Genomic DNA, 22,173 nt, shown 5'->3' with positions numbered 1-22,173 from the left:
AAAATGCTGCCTGTGAAAGCTACTGAAGTCTTGGTCTATTTTCAATAGCTTGTGAGAAAGGGAGTCAATGTTTAATGGGGAGCTGGCTAGAATTTCAGATAGGGTTGCAGAAGATGCCATTTCCTGGCCCCTGGGGCTTTTCAAAGTCCACAAATGATAGGGCAAATTCCTCCTTTGGCATTGGTCTTTTATGTATTGATCCTAAAATAGGCACAGCCTAAGTACCACCATGGCAGATGTCTGTTGCAGAGCATTATGTCTTTTGTGTGCACAATTGCTGTTTGTTATCAGCTGTAGGGTATTAATAAAACATGTAAAATAATCACATTACCATAAACAGGAAGGAATCTTAGACAAACCCAAGGCCTTCCTCACATCACATTCTCAGCTTATCCATACTCTCTTGGCTTTTTTCCACTTTTCTCTCTTTTTTGCTGTTGGTTTTATGATTTTTTTTCTTTTTGTTTATAACAACAATGTAGCTGAAACATATTAGTTATCTATATATGAGGTATATCTTCTATATCTATGTAACCTCTTTATTTTCACTGTTTTATGGTGATTATCTCCTGCTCATCTTCTTTCTTTTTCCTTTTTAACTGTTTTTCTTGTGAACATACAGGGCTCAAACACACAGAGCCACAAAGGTAGCTCTCCTTTTATATACTTTTCCAGAATTAGTATTATTTTTTTTTCAAATAATACTTCTAAAATTCTTTGATAGCAATAATCTAAACAACAGTGCTTTTATTGTGAATCTTTGTGGTTACAAAAAAAACAGAAATCAAAAACTTCAGAAATCAAACTGCAGTCAAACCTGCCCATATTCTGTTTGCAAAGTACATCTTCTATGGAATATCTGACTATGAAGAGTGAGATTTTATTGTTCTTGTTCTTGGGAACTACTAGGGAAATAGCTGAGATCTCAAGAGACCTCTCTCAAAAAGGAAGAGGCTTAGCTATTGAGAGGAGCAGAATGTACCAAAGAGGTACAAAGTTTCTCTAGATACCTACTTAAGGTCTGAAAAGGAAGACCTCACAAGCTTAAATTTTTTAATATATAAATATGACATATTTTTTAGTTTAGCTAAACAGTAATAGGACAATAAGGTACAGAACATTGAAGAAGCCTTCAAAATAGTTATAGACATCACATTTACAAAAACTGTATGTTCTGGAAAATCTGATTTTCTGACTATGCATTCCCAAATGTGAGGAGAACGGGAAAATAATTTGTTCATACTAATCGGGGTATAAGAAACTTAATGACTGGAAAATAGAATCTATTTTAAAAAATGCACCAAAGAGGAAGCTGCACACAATATATTCATAATGGGTTTTCTTAAAGACACACCCTTTATCTTAAAAAGTGAGGGAGTCATATTAGTGTTTATAGGAAACACGCAAATGAAACTGCAGTACATAAATATTACCTTGAAAAAATACACAGAGAAGGAATTAAGTCTTGAGCTTAACTGAACACTGTCCAAAACGGAAAAAATACGTGGCAGTTCCCTCAAGCTGATTTGACTTTCCATCATGCACTTCACAGGCTCCCATTCAGGACTCCCATCTGAGGAGTCTCACTAAGAGTTAGAAACTTATCTAAGAATTTGTGGAGCCACGACCCCTTGGATCAGTCACATTAAGGGCCAATCTTGGATTTTACCTTTGTTTATTTCTATGCAACTGAAAGTTTAATTAAGTTAATCGTTGCTGGCACACATAAGAAAGATAGAATCTGACACTAAAAAAGCTTTGTTTGCTCTGTCATAACTGTTCAAAAATGCTAAATTGTGGTGGAGGAAGCTTTAATTATTTTAAGAAAGCTCAACAGATTTAGAAAACAGCTTCTGGACAAAGACTTGGTGGAGAATGTGAACTGTTAACTTTTGCACGTTAAATTGCTTATGAAACATTTTGAGCATAGTTAAGCTTATCATAGGCTTGGGGTTTTAATAAGCATCCAGACTTGTTCCTTGAGGGGAACAGATGTGTTTTTCAGTGGTCGGCCAAATAGTCTCTCTTTGCTTTGACAATCATTATGTATTTCATGGAACTGCATTGTGTTTCGTTGCTGGGCTTTTATTTTTTTCTGAATTCCACTGCTGTATCTTTATGTGTAATATTTTTATGTTTAACTCAGAAGGGCACGAGTAACAAGACAGTGAATGTGCAGCAAGATTAGTGCACCTATAAAATGCACTCCATTATAATCACAAATGCATTCAAGATCGTTATATGGTTTTCTCTCTTTAGCTACTACTACTTTTCATGTGGAAAGCAATGTGTGCTGAGCCAGAAGACATGTTCTTAAGAAGCTGTGCTTTGTTTTGGACTAAGCTTTGTTTTTCCATGTGGCCACTGGCAGGTAAAGTGGGGAAGGTGATTCAGGGATAAAAAAGGAGGAAGAGGCTTTGGCAGGCAGGCTGGGGAGCTGGATGCCACAGTAGGCATAGCAGTAGCAGCCCAAGCTCTCAGGGAAGAAATTGGGATGGTGCATAAATGCAAGAGGATGCTTTGAGCCCTCCAGATCTCACAGGGAAGGACAGAGCATTCAGATTTAATCTGCTGATTTTCTTTCAAGAAGCTCTCTGCCTCATCAACCCAAAGTGCTCAAAACGTACGTAGCTGCCAAACAGCAGAACAGATGCGCGTCTGCAAGCTTGGAAGCAGGATCATGAATCCAAAACTTGTCATTTAACACTCCTGACCTGTGCTTTTCCTATCCTCTCACTTCCCTGGCTGTGGGGAAGAAAGGTCAAGACTTGATGCCTCTGTGCAAATGGGAAACATGTCAAGAGCTGTGCAGAAGCAAGCACTTTCTCTTCCTTTCTTAAAAAGGAGCAAAGACAACTGGGCAGCAGCAGTTCGCGCACGGTGTCCCCTGGCACAGGGTGTCCCGAGAGGAGGTGGGCAGCCATCCCGGAGGACAGCGGATGCCCCGAGGGCCCCGGAGCCGGGCGCCTCCGTGCGGGGCTGGCAGCCCTTCCCGGGGCAGGAGGGTGGGCGCTGGAGCTCGGCAGGGGCCGAGGGCGCCGGGCAGGGCCGGGAGCGGCTCTCCCCGCGCGTGTGGCTGCGAGGGTGCGCGTGTGCGCCGGAGGGTGCGCGTTTTGGGGCGGCTTCTCCTTATCTCCCTGTTGTTTGCAAACGGCCGGGGCGGGAGTTTCAGACTTTTCCCCCTGGCCCGGCTGGGGCGGGACACCGCTGGGCGCAGCTGCCCTGCCTCGCGGGGAGCGGGCAGGGCCCGGGAGCGGGGCCAGGGGCTTGTTTACCGCTCTGCCGTACCTGTGTGCAGGCTCGGGGCGCTCGCCCGCCTCCCGCCCCTTCTCGGCGGCCGTTAACCGCTGACTTCCAGCCTCGCCCTCCGCTTCCCCGCTCCCCCTCCCCGGGCGGCCGCCGCACCGTGCGCTCGCCGCCGCCGCCACGGCGCGGTCCCGCCCCGCTCCACCCCCTCCACCGGAGAGCCAGAGCGGCGGGCGAGGTGGGGGGGGCCCGGAGAGGAGCGTGGCTTCGCCTGCCTTTCCCCGGCCCCCCTCCCTCCCTCCTCCCCTCCCGCGGCCAATCGGCGCGGAGAGAAGCGCTCTTGTCGCTGACGCCCCCGAGGGAGCCCCCCCTTTTAAAATAAAGCGGCGGCGGCGCGGCGGGAAGAGGGGCGTGTGTGCTGGCCTCGCTCGGTCCCGCACACCGGCGGGCGGACAGATAAACAGACAGAGCGAGCGCCGCAGGATGCCCGCAGCCCCCGCGGCCAGGGGCTGAAGCGAGCGGGGGACGAGAGGTCGCGAGGAGAAGGAAAAGGAAGGCGGGAGCGGCGCGCCTGGAGGGTCTCACGCCCGCTCCGCGGATGGCGCCGGTGAGCGAGCAGCTGGAGCCGCAGGGCGCGGGGGCAGACCCCGCCGCCGCGACCCCCCTGCCCGGCCCGCCGGCAGGCGAGGAGCCGCGGCGGGAGAACGGCGGCGAGTGGCGCCCCGGGAGCGGCGAGAGCGGGGCCCAGCCCCCGGCGGAGGAGGGCCCCGGCAGCCCGGGCTGCCCCGGGAGCGCTGCGGCGCCGGAGCCCCCCGAGGGCGGCTGGGGCTGGGTGGTGATGCTGGCCGCCATGTGGTGCAACGGCGCCGTCTTCGGCATTCAGAACTCGTGCGGGGTCCTCTTCGTCTCCATGCTCCGGCTCTTCGGCAGCAGCGACGACAAGCAGCTGGTCTTCAAAACAGGTGAGGGGCGGCCGGGAAAGGGCTCGGGGCGGTTTCCAGCCCGCTCCGCTTCGGGCCTTCCCCGCCTGCAGCCCGGGCGCAGGACGGGTCCCGGGGTCCCGGCCGGGGGTTCTCGCTGCCGGCAGTGTCCGAGACCCCTCCGGAGGGCCGGGCCGGGCCGGAGCCTGCTGGGACACTCGGGAATACCCCGAGGGGAAAGGCCGCTGTCCCAGCCGGGGTGCGCCCTCACAGCCCTGCCCCTGGCAGCACCTCCGGGGTGTCGGGGGACAAGCTGCGGGAGAGGAGCAGGTGTGCTCCCGCTTCTTCCACCGCTGCATCTTTAGGCATCTGCTGTTGTGCGTTATGGGTTACAATGCACACTTCTGGTCGCAGAAACCCTTATTGCCCTGCCCCCGTTAGCCTAAGGTTAGCCTAAATCAAGATCAATTAAGAGTGGGTTATAGTAACACTTAAAATGTGTCGAGAATGGGCTTGACAGTTTCCAAACCCGGCATTTTGAAGTGCAGATTTGCTGCTGCAACCAGTGTCATGCAACTCACCAGTGACGTTAATGATATTTACTAAACTTTAAAGACATTACCAGCCCTCTCACATGTTACTGATCTAAAGCACTTTAGGCACTAAGTGTCAATTAGTTAAGAGGTGAGCGTGCATTTTGTTTCATTTTATGTAAGTTTTCTGTGGGAAGTGTCTTGTGCTCTGACTTTGTAAGTTGAGGAAATGCAGTTTTTGGTCCCTGGCATAACAACAATTGAAATTAAGGGGCAGAATGAAAATTACATTTTATTATAGTAAATAATAAAGTTGACTTACGTACACTATAGCTTCGTGTTAAATTATTAAAATGAAATACTGAAAAATAAACACTGTCTTTTATGGTTTTGTTAATTTCTTTAAAAAATGTCTAGCCTTGCAGACTTGTAAGCCATCTAGAAAAGTTTTCCAGTATAGAGTGAGTGTTATAGACCTTTTGAAATTTATGTCTTCCCTAATACTTGCATAGGTGGGCCTAAAGTTGAGATGTCAAGAAGTTAATTTTCCTCCTGCAGCTTAATAACTATTTTTGTCTGAGGTAGAAAATCAGGGCAGGTGTTTAGACTAAAGTAGGAGAGCTGTAAAGCTGTGGTGGTGCATTAAGTGATGTCCTCTCCAGCATTTAAACAGCTTGCAGTGATGTACAAGGTGTATTCCCCAGTGTTCTTGAGCTAGGAAGATGGGAAGCTACGTTTGCACGTCAGGCTGGGCAGTGCCTGTTTCTCAGAAGGGAAATGCACATCCAGAAGTAGGTGCCTAGGCTCCTCAGCCTGCACAGGAGAGGAATGAGATTCAGAGAATGTGCTGTGAACATTTGCATGCTGCCCTGGGAGCTCCTGGCCAGTCAGAATTGCATGAGCAAATGGGTGGCTGATACTCTGCCTGCTCATTGTAGGGAAGTGTAAAATTGCTTTTTCCGAGTATCTGTTCGGTAGTAACAATTTCTTAAAAACTGTCTTGTACTGAAAAAATAAAAAAGGTCTTTAGGTGCTAGTGCAGTAGTCAAAATAATCAACAAGAGAAAATTTCAGCCTATCTCCTGCCTTCCAGAAGGGTAATTGCATCACTGATGTCTAAGTGAGGCGAGATTGTGGGTGTGCTTCACTCCTGTTTTTGAAGATTTGCCCAATTGCAGAAAACAGAGGGGGATGGGGGGGTGGGGGTTGGAACCTGGCTTTAGAGCCAACGTTTGCCTCCTGCGTAGAAGAGCAGGAAGAGTTCTGAGTCCTGGATATAGCCAGCACCTCCTGTATTGCTTTTTAAGTGATGTGAGGGGGAAAAAATAGAAAAAATAGTTACAGCTGCACTTTGCTTTGTCAGATGTACTTGAGTAATGCAGAAGGCACTAATTCTGCTGCTTTTTTTTTTTTTTTTTTTTTTTTTTTTTTTTTTTTTAAATCTGAATGGGTTCAAACTGGGGGAAATGCTGCAAGATAGCTGCCTTCCCTAGATGACTTGTGTGCATGTGAAGGAGGACTGCAAATACATGGAGTCTCCTGTCAAAAAAAGCACAGCAGATAAAAAACATTCCTTTCCTTTCCCTTCCTGAAAGTACCTTGATGAGTTGGGGTACTGGAAGGGAAAAGTCACTTATGGTTTTAGTGTTAGAGAAAAGTCTAGCCTGATCATTCCCATGGTATCGATTCAAACACTTAATCTGCTGACTCTCTTGTGTTTGGACTGATTGCAACTCAAACCTGGCAGTGGTAACTGAGTTAGTCAAGTTTAATGAATTGGAAAACTGGAATTTGTAATGAAAGTTTTCTTGCTGTGGGGCTTTGCTTTGGAAAGCAAAGTTTAATAGTCTAATCCTTCTGGAAAAAAAATATTCCTCTAATATCTGAAATGCTGCTTTTTTGAGAGGCACGAGTATTCCAGGTAATTTCTTTAAGGACCACAGGTGTCTGTGGAATTTTGCAGTTGATCCACAGCACAGAAGAATTCAGGTCTGTTAGTTGTTTGGGTTTTTTTGGTTTGTTTTTAGTTAGGTTTTTTTTTTTTAACTACAGGATTGCTTAGCTGTTGCCAAGAGCACATGTGTTGCCAGAGGTTTTTGTGTGCCTGCTCTTTTGAGACCAGTCAGTAGTCATCTCTTGCCTGGTGTTTTTCCTGAAAAGGGGAATTAAGTAGGTTATGATAAAAGCTGCTTTTGGTATCTCTTAATAACATAGTGTAATATCTTAAAAGTCAAAATGCAAGGCAAAATGGGAGGGCGTTACATATCATAGGCTATGCTGATTTTGTTAGTGTTAGTAGATGGGTGGATGTTTTTCAGTGTGAAAGGCAAAAAGGGAGGAGGCAGAATGGAGGAAGATGTAGTCAAGAAGTGACTCTGCCTTGCAGATGGAGAGTGGAAGAAACCAAAAGTATGAGCAGGGCAGTTTACAGCATGCAGCATCAGCACTGGATAAATAAGTTAAAGAAGTATTATTAACATTGTTACTGGATTTAGGAGTATTAATGGAAAAAACTTGTGGGTCATAGAGGGTTCAAAAATTCCTTCAAGGGACACCTTTTTATGAAAAAAATTTGAATGTAACTAGTACACAGTATTTTGGTATTTATATTAGCAAAAATCAAATTTCTTTGCTTATGTAGTGCACTATATAAGCAATTCCATTGTTTCCTTGCGTAGCCATTTTTTGTTCAAAAAGTACTTGATTCACAACTTCAGAAGAGGAAAGGCCCCTGGTGTAAGTAAGTATAAAACTTCTAGAAAGGTGTGCCTGAAGTCTCAGGAAACTACTCTGTTCATTGTTTATAGTTCATTGTGTTTGAGAAACGAGTTGGGTGGAAAAAACAATGGCAATGAAGTGCAGGAGGCTCGTGGTCCTTGGAAATAGGGCAGACCTGGCTGGCCTCTAGTGTTTAAATGCAATTGTAGTCTGGTCACCCTTGAAGGGAAAAGATTTGGTCCAGACCAGTCCAGGGCCTGACAGGAAGAGCACTTGGTTCCTTTCCCTATTGGAGTTGTCACATGGGGATGAGGGGCACTGAGCCAGTCCTGTTGTTATCTCAGATATTTGTGTGAGCCCCATCTAGTCCTGTGTTTTGCTCTCTTGACAGTTGCCTCTGTTGTATAGGTTTTTATGTGCATATGTACCCATACTTGTTTTCAAAAGGCAAATAAATGCTATGATTCTAATGGTAACAGAGATAAAAATTGTAGGCTTCATTAAAAAAAATATAAAACTACCAGTTCCACTACTTTAATTGCTTCTATGTTTTGCAATGTTTGTAGTTGTTCTATGATTTGAAGTGCTGGTTCTGTAATTCCACTGGATTTTTCTCTCATGTGCAAGTATTGAATATACCTGTGAGTACAGGTATCACCTGCACAGGGAACATGTACTGCTGTTAGAGTTCTGCATCTCTGTGTTTGCTTTGTTAGCCAGTGTTCCTGGAAAACACCCCCTCACCTTGCCTGGTTATCTGTGTGCTTGTATGCCTCTGGGCTTGGCTCTCTTAGGTGCAGCCTTTGGTGACATACCTGCATATCAGCATGATTGATTGGCTGCCTCAGCACTGTTGGCACCATCACAGCTCTTGGCCCTGGGTTGCTGAGAGTTTGATAGGGCAGGGAGGAGAATTCTGATTTTACTTTCACATTCAGGCTGTAATTCAGATACTGAGGAGATAATGTTGAATGACTACAAAGATCTACAAGAGATAATTTCACAGGAGAGTTTGAAGTTTTCCTTTACTCTTTTCTACAATCTTTTGATATCTTCCTGAGTTTCCCTCCAGAGATAAAGACCATCAGCAATTTTGATATAATTCAAGACCTGTTGTGTCCTTCAGAACCACACTTATGTTTCTAAATCTATGGGCTGCTGTATCCAGTAAACTGGGAACCTTGGCAGGCTGGACCTGTGTCACGTGGCTTATGAGAAAGCAACTGACTTCTCTTTTTAAGAAGTAGTAAGTCAAAATTGGAACACAGAAGTTATCAGAGTACACAAGTATAATTTGTGTGAGGTACAAGGAAGTGTATAACTGCATAACAGCATGGTCAACAAGGGTTGCATTGGAGTGGAGGATGTAGTTCCCCAAAAAGCTGGACTTCAGTATTGAACAGAAAAATGGCTACACAAGGAAACAATGGAATTGCTTATATAGTGCACATGATTATCAGTGCTGCTGTAGTCTACTTTCCTTCTCATGTTTGCTTGGCTGCTGAAACAAGAGCAGTGAAGCAACAGTGAGTTCTAACCTGAAAACTAACCTGATATATAAATAGTGTTTCATTTTATTCAGCTGCAGTCATTTTTGTATTCCTTTGACTGGCATTGTGATTATAAATACCTATGTAAATGAAGATTCTGGAGTAGTTGATATGATGATTGGGTAAAACTGGAAAGTTGAAGGCAATTTCTGTAGTATGCTGTCTTTGTTAAGACCAGAATGACTAATACCATTACTGTTTTTGCATGCACACATGCAATGTCTTTGTACCTTTGGAGCATTTCTCTTGTAGTCTTGTCAACTATTCTGCAGAGTGATTACTTAGGTTGTATTCTTGTGAGTTTTTTTTTTCTTATATAAAATTTCACATTGGTTAGGTTCTTCCTGTTCCAACTGCAGGTTAACTTGCAACAAACAACATTGTTAGGGAGAATAATCTTCCTAATATGCCTGAAAGCTAGTTTCCAGTTAATTTTTGTGGTTTTCTTTGGGGGCAGTACTTGAATTTCATAGTGATGAAACATCCCTCTAGAATTCTAAAGATGATTGGGAATTGTCGCTGCTCTGCATTAAATCCATGTGCCTCAAGTTATGAACTCTGGTGTGCTGCCTGTCAGACAAAACTATATCCTCTAAAATCTCCTTCATGCAAATCCACTGAAATACTAAGTTTTACTGTGCTCTACTCATGACAGTTTTGTTGCATGTGAAATACATTTCATACTCCCAATGTTATTTCTTTGTCAATATCTCTGTTGCTCTAAATCTCTGTAATGTAGAGAAGAAAGGTACTGTGTCATTTTACAAAATGAGGCCTTGCTGTTTTCTGGCATGAGTGATGTACTCTAATGACATTGTGCTGTCTATTTTGCATTATTTACATAACATAATGTTTTTCTTGCTGCTTATTATTAGTACCTGCAGTCAGTGAAGCTTAGTTCACTTTGAAGTTTTCCAATGTGCATTACTCCTTGCTCTTCAACTTTGTTTTGTTTAATTGGTCCCTGTAGTCTGTTCAATGCCATCTTACTCATCTGTTTTTTGGCTGCCATTCTTTGAGGTTTCTCAGATCCCTTCCTCATTTTTGAGTTGCCTTAAATAAGTGCTGTTTAAAGGGGAAGTTAGCAAAGTCTGTAACCTTTTTCTTAGATTTAGCAAGTTGTACCCATGCTTAGTGTTTGACTATCCATAAACATGTTTTCGTCTTTCAACGCAGTCTGCTTGCCTCTGGACACTTTCCATTTCCTGATAATGTTCAGTTTCTTTTATCATGATTTCTTTAGCCTCCTGAAAAGAGTGTTATTGAAGGCCATCTTGAAGTCTAAATATTATTGAGTTACTAGTCTTGAATTAAGCACTGTTCTTAAACTATGATAGCATAATATGTATATATGTCTATTTACTCTTCGCCAGTCTGAGTTAATTAGAGATAATAACAAACTCTAGCCTCCACTTGGAGCAATGTCTACTAGAGCAGGCATCTAATGACCTTGCCCAGTTGGGTTTTGATCCAAGGATGGAGACTCCACAGCCTCCAAAGTGCCAGTGTTTGGCTACTGTGAGCAAAGAAGATTTTTCTTACCTTTAAATGGAATTTTCTCTATTTCAATTTGTGTCCATTGTCTCTTGCTTCTCGTCAGAACACCACTGAGAAGTTTGGCTCATTCTCTTCACATCCTCTCATGGGGTATTTGTGCATGCTGAGATTGCCCCCTGCAGCCCTTCCTGCTTGAACCTAACCAGCCCCATATCTGCATCCCCTTGCTGGTTTCACAGTAGTAATCAGACTGCCTGCTCCTGCCTCCTTCCAGGCTTTTGACACTTGAAGGTCTCAGAGAAGATGAAGTCAATCCATTGTCACCTCCAGTGTCATGCTTTGTGCTGACCCCCTCCCACCTTTCCCTCACCTGGTAACATAAATACTGGTAAATAAAATACTGGTGCAGTAAATACTGCACCAGCACACACCTCCTCAAGTGTCTGAGTGCCTGCTGCCTGCCACACTCTTTTAATAGAATTCTCCACACCAAAGATCATGCTTTGAAATGAGAAAAACGTTCAGAAAATTCTAACTTTTATTGCTGTGTATTGCTAAGGAAAACAAGGATTTTCAATAAGCATCTATAATGCTCATCTATAATGCTCAGCAAATAATTACCCAATTTGAAGTTGCTTCTGCTCTGTGAACTTCAGGGAAGGAGATGCGGTGATTACTTGCATCCAGGCTAATGTAGCACTGATAATATAACTGTCTGGTTTTAAAATAGTCTTTGTGTGAAGGAATGATATAGGTTCTTTCTTATGTCCTCCACACACTTTTTTTTATTCTTTAATTTTGTGAACAAACCATGCAGCCTTAGACCACTGCAGTTCAACCTTCATCAAATATGTACAGAAAGTACAAGATCACAAGGGAATGTTTTCTCAGAATTAGTCTATCTGTTTGCATTTCAGAAATATAATTTATTACAATAACAGCAGCTCTGTTTTGGATATTGCCTTTAATTTTTGTGGGAACTGGATAGGAATGGCTGGTTCTAATAGCTAAATTAATAGCAGCCCTTTAGTAAGGATGGGACCAATTTAAAAATGATCAGTGCTAGTTTGTTCCCACACACAGGAAGGGATTACTGGGGTTTTGATTGCAGTCTCTGTTATCAGCAGCATGTCTATAATCCCATGGAACATGGTGTCACTTACACGGTAGAGACTTGTACTTAGACTGGAAGTTGTAAAGTAATTTCCTTGCTGCCTTTTTTCTGAGTAAGCACAAATAGTGCAATCTTTGGCTGTTTATCTTCTGGAGTGTGTTTTATTCAGCAGAGCTGTACTTTATGTATATCTTCCAAGTGCCAAATATGTTTTTTTCTTCTTTTGCATTTTTAAGAACATAGATTGGAGGAATAATAAGTAATTCAAAACATGTTAATTATTAATTTAATTTTCTTAGTCTCTAGCTGTTTTCCTCTGGGAAATGATTTGTAAAACATGCAGTGAAGATTGTCTTCTGACTCCTAAACTGTGTTTTAGCAATTTTTTTCAAGATGCTTCAATAAAAATATTGCAAGTAGAAAATGTGTTGTGTAAATAAAATAAGTCTTCCTACTTCATTGTAAAGAAATATATTGATATTGGTACCACGTAATTTTAGCTGTATTTTATCAGTGCTGGGACTGAGCAAGGATAAAACACTATGATATAATGTTCTAAATAAACTGTGACCTTCAAGCTTTTGCAGTCTAAAATGAATTAACAGTCCTTTCTTTTGGAGCAAAACACAGCTTTCTTAGTGGCAAGTTCATTATATGAAACCGTATGGAACAGTGTTCTTGTGCACCAGGAAGGAAAGTTTGTTTTGAAGAAAGAAAAACCAAAAAAACCCACTTTATTTAACTACAACATCAACAGAGGTTATTCTAATTAGTGATGTCCTAGTTTTAGCACTTCCTATATTGCATTGAAAGCTTAAGAGTCGAAGAATTCAAGAGGAAAAGCGCAGGTTAGTATTGATTACCAAGTGATCCCGAGTGAGTTGAGGTGTTGGAGGTGGGCTGTATCTTTGGGGACTTTTGTCTGTGTTGTCTCTGGTGTCAGCACTCTAAACCTGCGTGTTGTCCTTGGGCTGCTTTCTGTGCCTTTGCCTTGAGTGGTTTCTGTACCCAGGTGTGTAGCAGCCGTGTGTCTCTTAGGGAGCTGCTCAGTCTGCTCTAGATTAGAGTCTGGGTGGCAGCAAAGCCACCTGCAGTGAGCAGTTGGGCAGCAAGGGCATGGGTGTAAAACAAACGGGTTAGCATGGTCCAAGGGGGCTGTAGCTCTTTTCCAAAGAGTTGGAAGCACTAGGTGTGCTTGGTGTAGGCTGCCAGGGCTGTCTAGGACAGTAACTTGATCCTGTGTTGTATCTGAAGGTGCTGGGGTTGGAACAATCTCAATGGGTTCCACTGGTCACACTGAGCCTGTTTGTTGTCAGTGTGCTCCAGTTTGGTGCTTACTGTAGTAGTTTCAAAGTGGTTGGAATTGGCTGATGAGATCTGCTTCTATACAGGGATGCTTGTTTTTATGAGAGGAAGGAAGGTGTAGTAGCAGTGCCTTACCTAAAGATGCTGTTAACCTCAAAGCATATGAGATTGAAATTGAGACTTGACCTGTGGTGCATATTTTGGACATGACAATGGTATGTGTCATGGTTCAGAGTAACAGCCTTATCAGAAAGTTGATTTAGTACAGCTAGATAATATTTTTTTGAAGCTTGAGTGTACTATTTATATGATGACTTTTGGATTCTCCTTCAATTTATCTGTAAAAATACTGCCTGTGGCCCTTGAATTCCTTGGATTAAATTGTCATGTGTGTGACAAAACTGAAGGTAATGTACTTTAGAGAAAGCCTTTATGATCTTGGCACACAAAAGGGAATTTGAAGTTGCCCTTTGTTCTTTTATAACTTCAAGTAATTTCTTACCTTTGAAATATTTATTTAGCTTAGGCTCTTCAAAACCCAGCATTGCATTCCAGACTTGAAAGAAATTAGAACTCTCAATTTATAATTTCTGCCACAGCTGGGTACTGGCAGTGATCTAGAAAATTAAATCAACACTAGGACATTTTCTGGAAGCTTAAATGTGCAAGCCTGGGATGTGTTTTCTAATCCTATCAGAGTAACCCCATTTGTTACAAATTGAAGCATGAAGCATTATCAGCTTTTTACACCTCTGTACATATAAAAGTATTTTGTTCATAGTGAAGCAGTTCAATGAACATTTAGTTTCATGCAGTGAAATCACTGACCCTTGGAGGTGTGTGGGGGGACTGGGACAGAATTAGGTAAATTAGTGGAAAGGCTGGAGTAGAACTGCACAAAATTGGTTAGTCTTTGTATGCAGTCAGAAGTTTAGTCAGTGTGGCCCCACTTCAGTGTCTTTTTTTTTTTTGCTTTTTTTTTTTTTTTCTTTTTCTGATATTAGGCAAAGAAAATAGTAAGTAGCATGCAATTTATGCAACCTCATGCTGCAGTATTGATCTTTTGTATATGTGGTTTAAGGCATTTAACTTAATGTATGTTATGCTCAGTCTCTGCATTGAGGTCTGTGCCACCAACTGTATACTGTATTAATTACTTTTCTGTCTGAAATGTCAATATTTCAACAGTTGTTCAAAATATTTTAAAATATTTTGTAGATAATTTAGCTGTATTTACTAAGGATAATTGTATTGGGAAAATAAAGGTCAAGAAAGGTGGATATTCTACAAACTACTCTGCTGCTTGTTCTTTGGGGTACTGTCTCTGAGCAATTGAGATTTCTTTTCTATTGATGTGGTATCCCACTTACCAGTATTCCAGGTGCATATTTTCCTGATCAGAGTAGGTAAGAGAGGTGCTATACTATAAACAAGAAACTTAAAACCCAGGTGAAAAATTTTCTCATGTCTTTAAAACTGCCTCCATCTGGACCTATGTGGTTGTTCCAGAGTTTCAGATAAAAAACGTTGTGGCTTCTTAATGGGACAGCATTCCTTTAGGTGTTAAGAATCATAATGGAAAGGACAGAAACTTAGAACTTGTAGCAAATTTTTGTATTGAAATTATGTTGTCTTCTGAAGGTGATAAATCTTAGCATTTCTCACAGCTTGCTGTTTATAGGCAGTGTGAATTCTCTGGAAACTAAGTGCCAGTTCTTTTGGGTAGAGTCTCAGCCTGAGAGATTGCTGGTCAGTGTTTATTGTACAAAAGACAGGGATAATATGAACAGCATTCTTAAAATGACAAGACACTATTTTTATCAAGACATTGCTTTAACAAAAGACAGGTAGGGCTTTGCTTCTTCTTCATCTTTGCAGAGATCTGTAGAGCGCTGCATGAACTGTTCTGGAATTCCTCATCAACACACTTACTTGGTTTTTTGAAAGAGAAGATTTTCTGTGACTAAGATACCACAATTGGTTCCAGTGGCTTAAAACCTGGCTAATGTTTTTCTTTTGTGTGTTAAACTAAAATATGAAGTAGGGGAGGCTCAGTGGACTCTAAAAGATAATTAGGAGTGGTCATACTTAAAAACGGGTAAGAGTAAGGTGGACAAGGTGACCCCAACAGTCACCATGTGCCTGAGAGCATTGTCCAAACTCTTCTTGAGCTGTGTCAGGCTTCGTGCTGGGACCACTTCCATGGGGAGCCTGTGCCAGTGCCCAGCCATCCTCTGGGTGAAGAAGCTTTTCCCAATATCCAACCTAACCCTCCCTGGCACAGCTTCAGGCCATTCCCTCAGGTCACCAGAGGTTAGTGTCTCCTTGTCCTCTTCCCCTCACCAGAAAGTTGTAGTCTGCCATGAGGTCTCCCCTCAGTCTCCACCAGGATGAACAAAGTGACCTCAGTCCCTTCTCATATGGGGCTTCTCCTCTAGACTCTCCACTATCTTTGTGGCCCTCCTTTGGATGCTCTCTAACACTTTATACCCTTCTTAGGTCATTGCAAAGATGCACACAGGACTCCAGGTGAGGCTGCCCCAGTGCAGAGCAGAGTGCGGCAATCCCCTCCCTTGCCTGGCTGGCTGTGCTGCGCCTGATGCACCCCAGGATATGATTTGCCTTTCAGTTTATTTGCTTTTTATGAATTTTAAATTGCATGACAGAAAAATCACAGGGGCCATGAACTAACTTTTTCTCTCAGGGTCTCCATGCCATTATTGTCAGAACTACCTCCTGTCTTGTGTGCAAAATTTATAGCTTGGGAGTGGTGAATTCATTTTCAGGTAATCTTGCCACCAAGTGTGAAATTATAGAATGAGTTAAGTCCTTTTTTATTGAATAAGTGGCTGAAGTGGCCAACCTTTTAGTGAAGTGTTGGGTGTAGCTTTGTGTGAAACAAACATCAGTTGAGTTGTGGGATTATCAGTTACTGATTGGAGAAGTAAATGAATGTTTAGTGGGAGGCTAAGAAGTAGTTACAGAATGGCTAAGCAGTGTTTACACAAAGATACGTGGAGTTCAGGACTAGAGTAAATGCAGAGGAAGGAAAAAGGAGCATCCACTTGTTGTTAGGGCTAGTGAAGAGGAGATCAAAGGTATCTGCTTGTTTTAAAAGTGGGACATCTTGTTAAGCCACTCTCCATTGGGAATGCTGCATCCGCACTGATTTGCTTGTTCATGTAAGTGCTTGTCTTCTAAACTGACTTGTACTGCTTCTGATTACAGCTGTGTTTGGTTGATATTCTTGTTTGTGTGGCAGTTACTTTTTGTCATTAGCTACCTCTCCATTTTTTATAAAGTAATTTCATAATTTTAAAGCACTTTCCTGTGTGTAATTGGTTTCGCTTAGAGGGTCATAACTTCTGTGAAATTCTGTAAGTAATGAATTTCAGTGTAGTGTAAGACAAGGGTACCGCAAATATTTTGTGATAGAAGACCATGGGCTTTTAGACCTGGTCTGTTCATATGCTTGCCTCCAATTTAAGGAGAGTTTCAAGTATTATATGTATATTTTTTGCTCTCAGTAGTTATATCTGGCCTGTTTTAAAATAATGGGTAAACTATATATAGTTGTTCCTCTCCCTTACCTTTTTTCCTGTTTTTATCTGGGTCACTATGGGAGTGCTGAAGCAAATGTGATGGTTGGAGGGTTTTTAATATTCTGAAAGGCATGATATATATTGAGGTGAGACACAGTCTTCCTAAATGGCATAGGTGCCAGTCATTCAGTGATGCATGGCATCACACTGTACCAGTAATGTGTGTTTTGCTGTCATTAGTAGTTTTTTTTTTTTTTTTTTTTTTTTTTTTTTTGTTTGTTTGTTTGTTGGTTTTTTTTTTTAATTTAGCTTTGCTCTGCTTGTCTGTGTTTGTTGCACTGGATCACTGGGTGACATTTTCAGGCAGTGATGCAAGAGTGGTGTTACACCTGGAGAAAACTGGCAAGGTGTGAAATTCATCTGACAGATTACACTAGCTGGAGGTCTGTGGAGTACGTTTAGTGGTTTGTGGAGAGTTACTCAGCTGGGCAGATGCCAGCTTTTAACTTTCGGGTGGGCTGAAATTCTACAGTTAACCCAAGCTGTGCTGCCTAGATCTCCACTGCCTCTAGTGGGAGCTTTGACTCCTCACTCACACAGGCATCCTCACTCGGGCTTGCACATGCAACTGGAATCCAGCTCCAGGTGTCCTGTAGAACGCCAAAAAATGCTGTCTTACCTTATGAGTACATGGTACATCTTTGTGGACTTTGCTCTAACAATATCTGCAATGGCACATGCGCCAGTCCATGCTACTTAAAGTTCACATTTACAAACCTGGTTAGTTGGATATTTAGGGAACTATTGCTAAAGTTATCTTTCTTTTGAAGGTTTATCAGAGCCTGATAGGATCAATACAGAAAGCAATGCCCCATGGAACTCTTTGATGCTCTGATCTTGTATGTAGTAATTTAGCTCTATTTGCTGGTGGGTCTTCCATGTTATGCTATATGATCTTTACTTCATGGCATATGGAAAACAGGCTGATGCTGACTTCGTAGCTAACACTTTTGAATGATTCTCGAAAGGTAAGTTCATTTTGTATTTGGAATGCTTAAATTCATTTCTATAACTCCCAACAGTTAGACTGTAATTATAGGTGCTGGATCCATTTCAGCTGTTTCCATATATGAGGTAGTTGTAGGCAGCTTTTCCAGGTATGTTTGAGTGGTTTCTTGATGAGCAAAGTTAGGCTACAAAGAAGAGTAAAAAAAATCAGTGTGAAAACATGCAGAAAGTTGAAGTAGTTTACCAACCAGTACTGGGCAGACTTGTAAATCTTGTTCTTGGAGGCGAGATAGAGCTGCTTGGTGTGTCCTCCCCACCCTCCCACTGCCCTTTAACCTTTTTGTTTCCAGTTTTGGTCTTGGCATGGTTATAGAGCTGCTGGCAGACACAGATGCCAGCCAGTCATGTCCTGTCTCTGGGATAGGGAATTTGTGCTGAGTCTCACATTTGGTAGAAGTTGGAAACTGCAAATCGCTTCCTCTCTGAAGCAGTGCATTGCTTCTCTGAAATTTGTCATGGCAGGACCTAATTCTTTGCCAAAGTATCTGAGAGATGCCAGTTGGTACCTGCCATTCAATTTTTTTTTAAGTGTTGGCAGAGCTAATATGCTATTTGAGGCTTCTCAAATGCGTTAATTGCATCTCAGGAGGATAACCAAATATTTGTAAATTAAATTTGGCATGTTTTTTAGGAGGAAGCTGTCTAATAGATAAATAACATAACTAGGTTTTAGGTGGATATATCCAAGTACAAGTGGAGTCATTCTGGTAATGTTTTTTTCTTATTCTAAGGAAACCACTTAAGAAGACCTTGCAGTAGTTAAGACTTGGAGGTATTTAGCTGCAACAAGAAATTTGTAGTTACTTTTTTGTTGGTATTAGAGATTAAATAAAACAATAGAAAAATTCAATCTGAAAGCCTAGACATTGTTTGCTGACCTCTTGATGTAAAAAAACCTGATTATAATCCTATTGGTACTCACTTTTATATATGCTCAGTATATATTATATATGAAAATGTTTCTATTTTGTTTTTATCATTTAACTTGAACATTCTGCCTTTTTTATGTTGGGGGGCTGTGTGTGTTTGTTTTGGTTTTTTGACTGGTTTGTTTTTGTTTTGTTCTGTAATTCTCTTAGTTTCCCTTGAAATAGACCAGTTTCCCTTGAAATAGACCAGTTGCTATGAAAATATTTTGGAATAGCATGCTGCCTGGTTTTGACTTAAACAGGTGTAGGCAACCAGTGGCACTGTTGGGTTATCTGCATGGAAATGAAGAGCCTCTTCCTTCTTTTCCTAACAGTTATTGTCTGTATATGGGCAGTATCTGGAAAGATCAGTGCTGCTCTGTTACAAAATGGCTTGAAGAATAATTTTGGTTTTTTCCTTCCTGAAATGGTTCAGATTTCTCCTTAAGAATGTTATCTAGACAATTAATCTCAAGATTTTGCTGTGCTGTTGATCTTCAGCAGCAAATTGTCAGGTCTGTGTGTATCAGCTCTTGACACTTTACTGATGAGAATTGCCAAGATGAATTCTACCGTTTCTGTTTGCAGCTGTCTGCTTCTCTGAGCTCTCAAACCAGATGAGAAATGCAGGAAAATGGAAATATTCTTCTGTTATTTTGATAGTTTTACTACTCTTATTACATTTACTTTTAGATTCCTTACATTAAATGAGGTAAGATGTTCTCCACTTTCGACTGGAAAGCGGGAAATGTAGAAGTAACACTTAATCCAATTAATGTATTTTCCTGCTCTGATTCATTGTGATGACTCTGAGCATCTGGTGGTAACTGAGCATGAGCTGCTTAAAGTCACAGAAACCCAATTCCTATTATTTCTGCTCATTGAAGAGAATAAATTAATTACCAGACACTAATCTTGGGATAATTGCTTGCTGAGCAGGAGATCTTAGCTCTTAAAGAAATTAGTTTTGTAAGTTTATGGATCTGTCAGAACTAGTGAACTATTAAAAAAAGGTTAACCACAAATGAGCAGCAGCTGAGTTTTCAGTCTTTTATTCTTGACTATTGTGGCCTAACTTTGCAATATAGAAATATATATAGTGGAAATAAATATTATTTATTCCCCTTTATTGTAGTTTAGTCCCAGCCAAAACTGGGACACCCTTATGAGTTTTACTATTATCAACTGAAGTTTAAGCCAGAGACTGAAATTTGTCAATGTTTCTGGCAGTACAATGGTGGGAAGTATGTGCAGTAAGATACACTATGTACTGCTGGTTTGAATGGCCAAACCATTTTGGGTTTGAAGTGATGTTATTTTGGGTTGGTCCTCTGATTTGGACATAGATGAAGGCATGTGCTTTTTAGCTCTAGACAGTCTACCAGGTGACATTTACATCAGTTTTCCTTATTCTCCTTCTTTTGACATGACTTAGGCATGTTAGTATCCAAAATTTCTTTCTGAGTCCTTCATAACTGTGTGGCCTCGTGATTTATGGTTTTAGGGTATTGGTGTTTGAAAGTCATGTTGCTTTTCACTGGTGGTCCAACTGCTTTGCCTTTGGAGAGCAGCATGAGGGAGGTGTTAGGAGTCATCATTCGTAATTCCTGCTCAGTGGCATTGACCTCACTGGAGTCTTCTTCTGTGTCTGGGAGCAAACATCCTCCCCCACACATATATCTGAAAACATTCAGAGCCCAAAAATACCTAGATTAGCAAGTAAGCCTCAAATACGTGTAAAAATTTTCTCTGTAGAATAAAATGCCTGCTAAATAATTTTCAAAACCTTTTATTTGCAGGATAACTAAGGAGTACTTTAAGGGCTCCTGCATCTTTGTCTTGATGGGTATTTTTAATCTCTGTAGATTGCTGGTATGGGCAGTCAATGCATTGTTTTGAGGCTATAAAAATCTGTAATTCTCTTTCAAATTCCTATTCTATATCTGGTCTTTACAAATAACAGTATATAGCCATTCAGATTTTTTTATGCTGTTTATTATAATGTTTAATACATTACACTTGATCAAAACCCCACAGGGATTCTGGCAAAGTGATAACAATATCCTGGGTTACTCTGATTGGAAGTAATTGTTTCATGCAATATGTTTCTGCCTGTCAGTGGGAGCTGCACTTCTGTCCTATAGTCTCTATATTGTGGGATCTCTGTTTGGAACTTCCTCAGCTTAAAGAAGTAAGCTTTATTTATTCTCCTTCCGTTTATTTTAACTACTGTCAAAATACCAGGATATAGCAGACTTGTCATATAAGGATGCTATTACTGATATTCTTTAGGGACAAACTGTGATCCCAGTAAGTTGTGTTTGACTTGTATTCAGAGCGGGATGGAGGCTTCAGAGCCCTCCTCCAGTCAATGTCCAGGTATCATCCACAGGTTGGTAACACTGGAAGTGTAAAAACTATGTACTGTCATAGGTACTTGCTGCAAATACACAATGTTTTATTTTGAACACACAAGAAAGAGACAGCATTTCCTTTTGCACTCAGGGACTTCTGTTTCTGAATGCAGACACATGCTTTTAGGAAAGTACAAAACCAGAATCAAACCCAGCCTACTCTTTGCAGGTTTATTTCTGCCACAGCATAGCCCCAGTACTTAAAAAAAATTTAATAAGAGCTGCACACAGTGGAAATAAATTTATTATGGGAAAACAGTCAATATTGTATGTATTTATTGTTGCAGAATTTAATTTTGATAGTGAAAATATTAGAGTAATTAGAATTAAATCTATCAAAAAAGTCTTTGAATAGATTGGTACCAAAGGTAGAAGTGTGTTATTTCAAACTTATGGGTCTTCACGAATGCAGTTGTGCAAACAAGAAAATGGCTTATTCTTGGCAATTTTTGGTGGTCGGGAGTATTGCACTATGTTTTCAATTTATTCTGCATTTGATATGCTGTACAATGTTACTTTTTTCCCCACTGCTGTCTTTGAGTTTCCTGGACTACTGCTAGTAGAGACTTCCTTGATTTGGTATTTCCCAACGCCTTTTTATTTCCAATTTAGAGTTAATTAGAATTGCTTTATACCTTTCTTGAGCACTTGAAGGTTGGTTTTAAACCCAGGTGGTTCAAATTCTGAATTTTATGAAGAAGTTAGCATATGCAAAAGAATCAGCACACATATTGTGCAGTCAGAAGCAATAAGGCTGGAGAGACCTCTAAGCCCAAACCACTAACCCAGCACTGTTAAGTCCATCATTAAAGTCTGTCCCCAAATGCCACATCCATGTGTTTTTTGAACACTTAGAGGGATGGTGATTCCACCACCCTCCTGGGCAGCATGTTCTCAATGCCTGACCACCCTTTTGGGGAAGAAATTTTTCCTAATGTGCAGTTCACAATATCCTCTCCTGGTACAACCTGAGGCCATTTCCTCTTGTCCTGTGACTTCCTGTGTGGGAGAAGGGACTAACCCCTGCCTCAGTACAACTTCCAGATCCTAACTTTTGAATGCAAACCAGGAACACAGCATAATAAGAAGCAGTGGCGGCTTTTATTTTGCACACAACTTATTGCATACATCCCTGGCTGTGTGATTTAATGTTGGGATTGGTGTTGCTGTGACTAATGAGTGGTTGTGTTGTGTCAGTGTGTTCACTGGCATGACTGCACTTGAGAAAAGAAACTGACTTGGTGCTAAACCTGATTACAAAGATTTTTGAATAATTGAATTCAACTTTTGTCTTTTAAAGTAATGTCTTCAGTGATATGAGAACTCTCCCAAGGAGAATTGGGAGCTGCTGACTGAAA

General features: G+C 41.4%; 1 protein-coding gene across 1 annotated transcript in view; it reads left to right on the top strand.

The window, feature by feature from the left end:
• The first annotated feature begins 3,844 nt into the window (after positions 1 to 3,844).
• SLC16A10 (solute carrier family 16 member 10) overlaps positions 3,845 to 22,173 on the top strand; it is a 61,620-nt gene continuing 43,291 nt past the window's right edge. The window contains exon 1 of the mRNA XM_058020789.1: positions 3,845 to 4,208. Coding sequence (XP_057876772.1) covers positions 3,845 to 4,208 — 364 coding nt within the window. The remainder of the gene's footprint in view (positions 4,209 to 22,173) is intronic.

Source organism: Melospiza georgiana, chromosome 3 (genome assembly GCF_028018845.1).
Source record: "Melospiza georgiana isolate bMelGeo1 chromosome 3, bMelGeo1.pri, whole genome shotgun sequence".
NCBI lineage: Eukaryota > Metazoa > Chordata > Aves > Passeriformes > Passerellidae > Melospiza > Melospiza georgiana.
The sequence above is the reverse complement of the archived record's forward strand: the minus strand, read 5'-3'. Positions and strand labels throughout refer to the sequence as shown.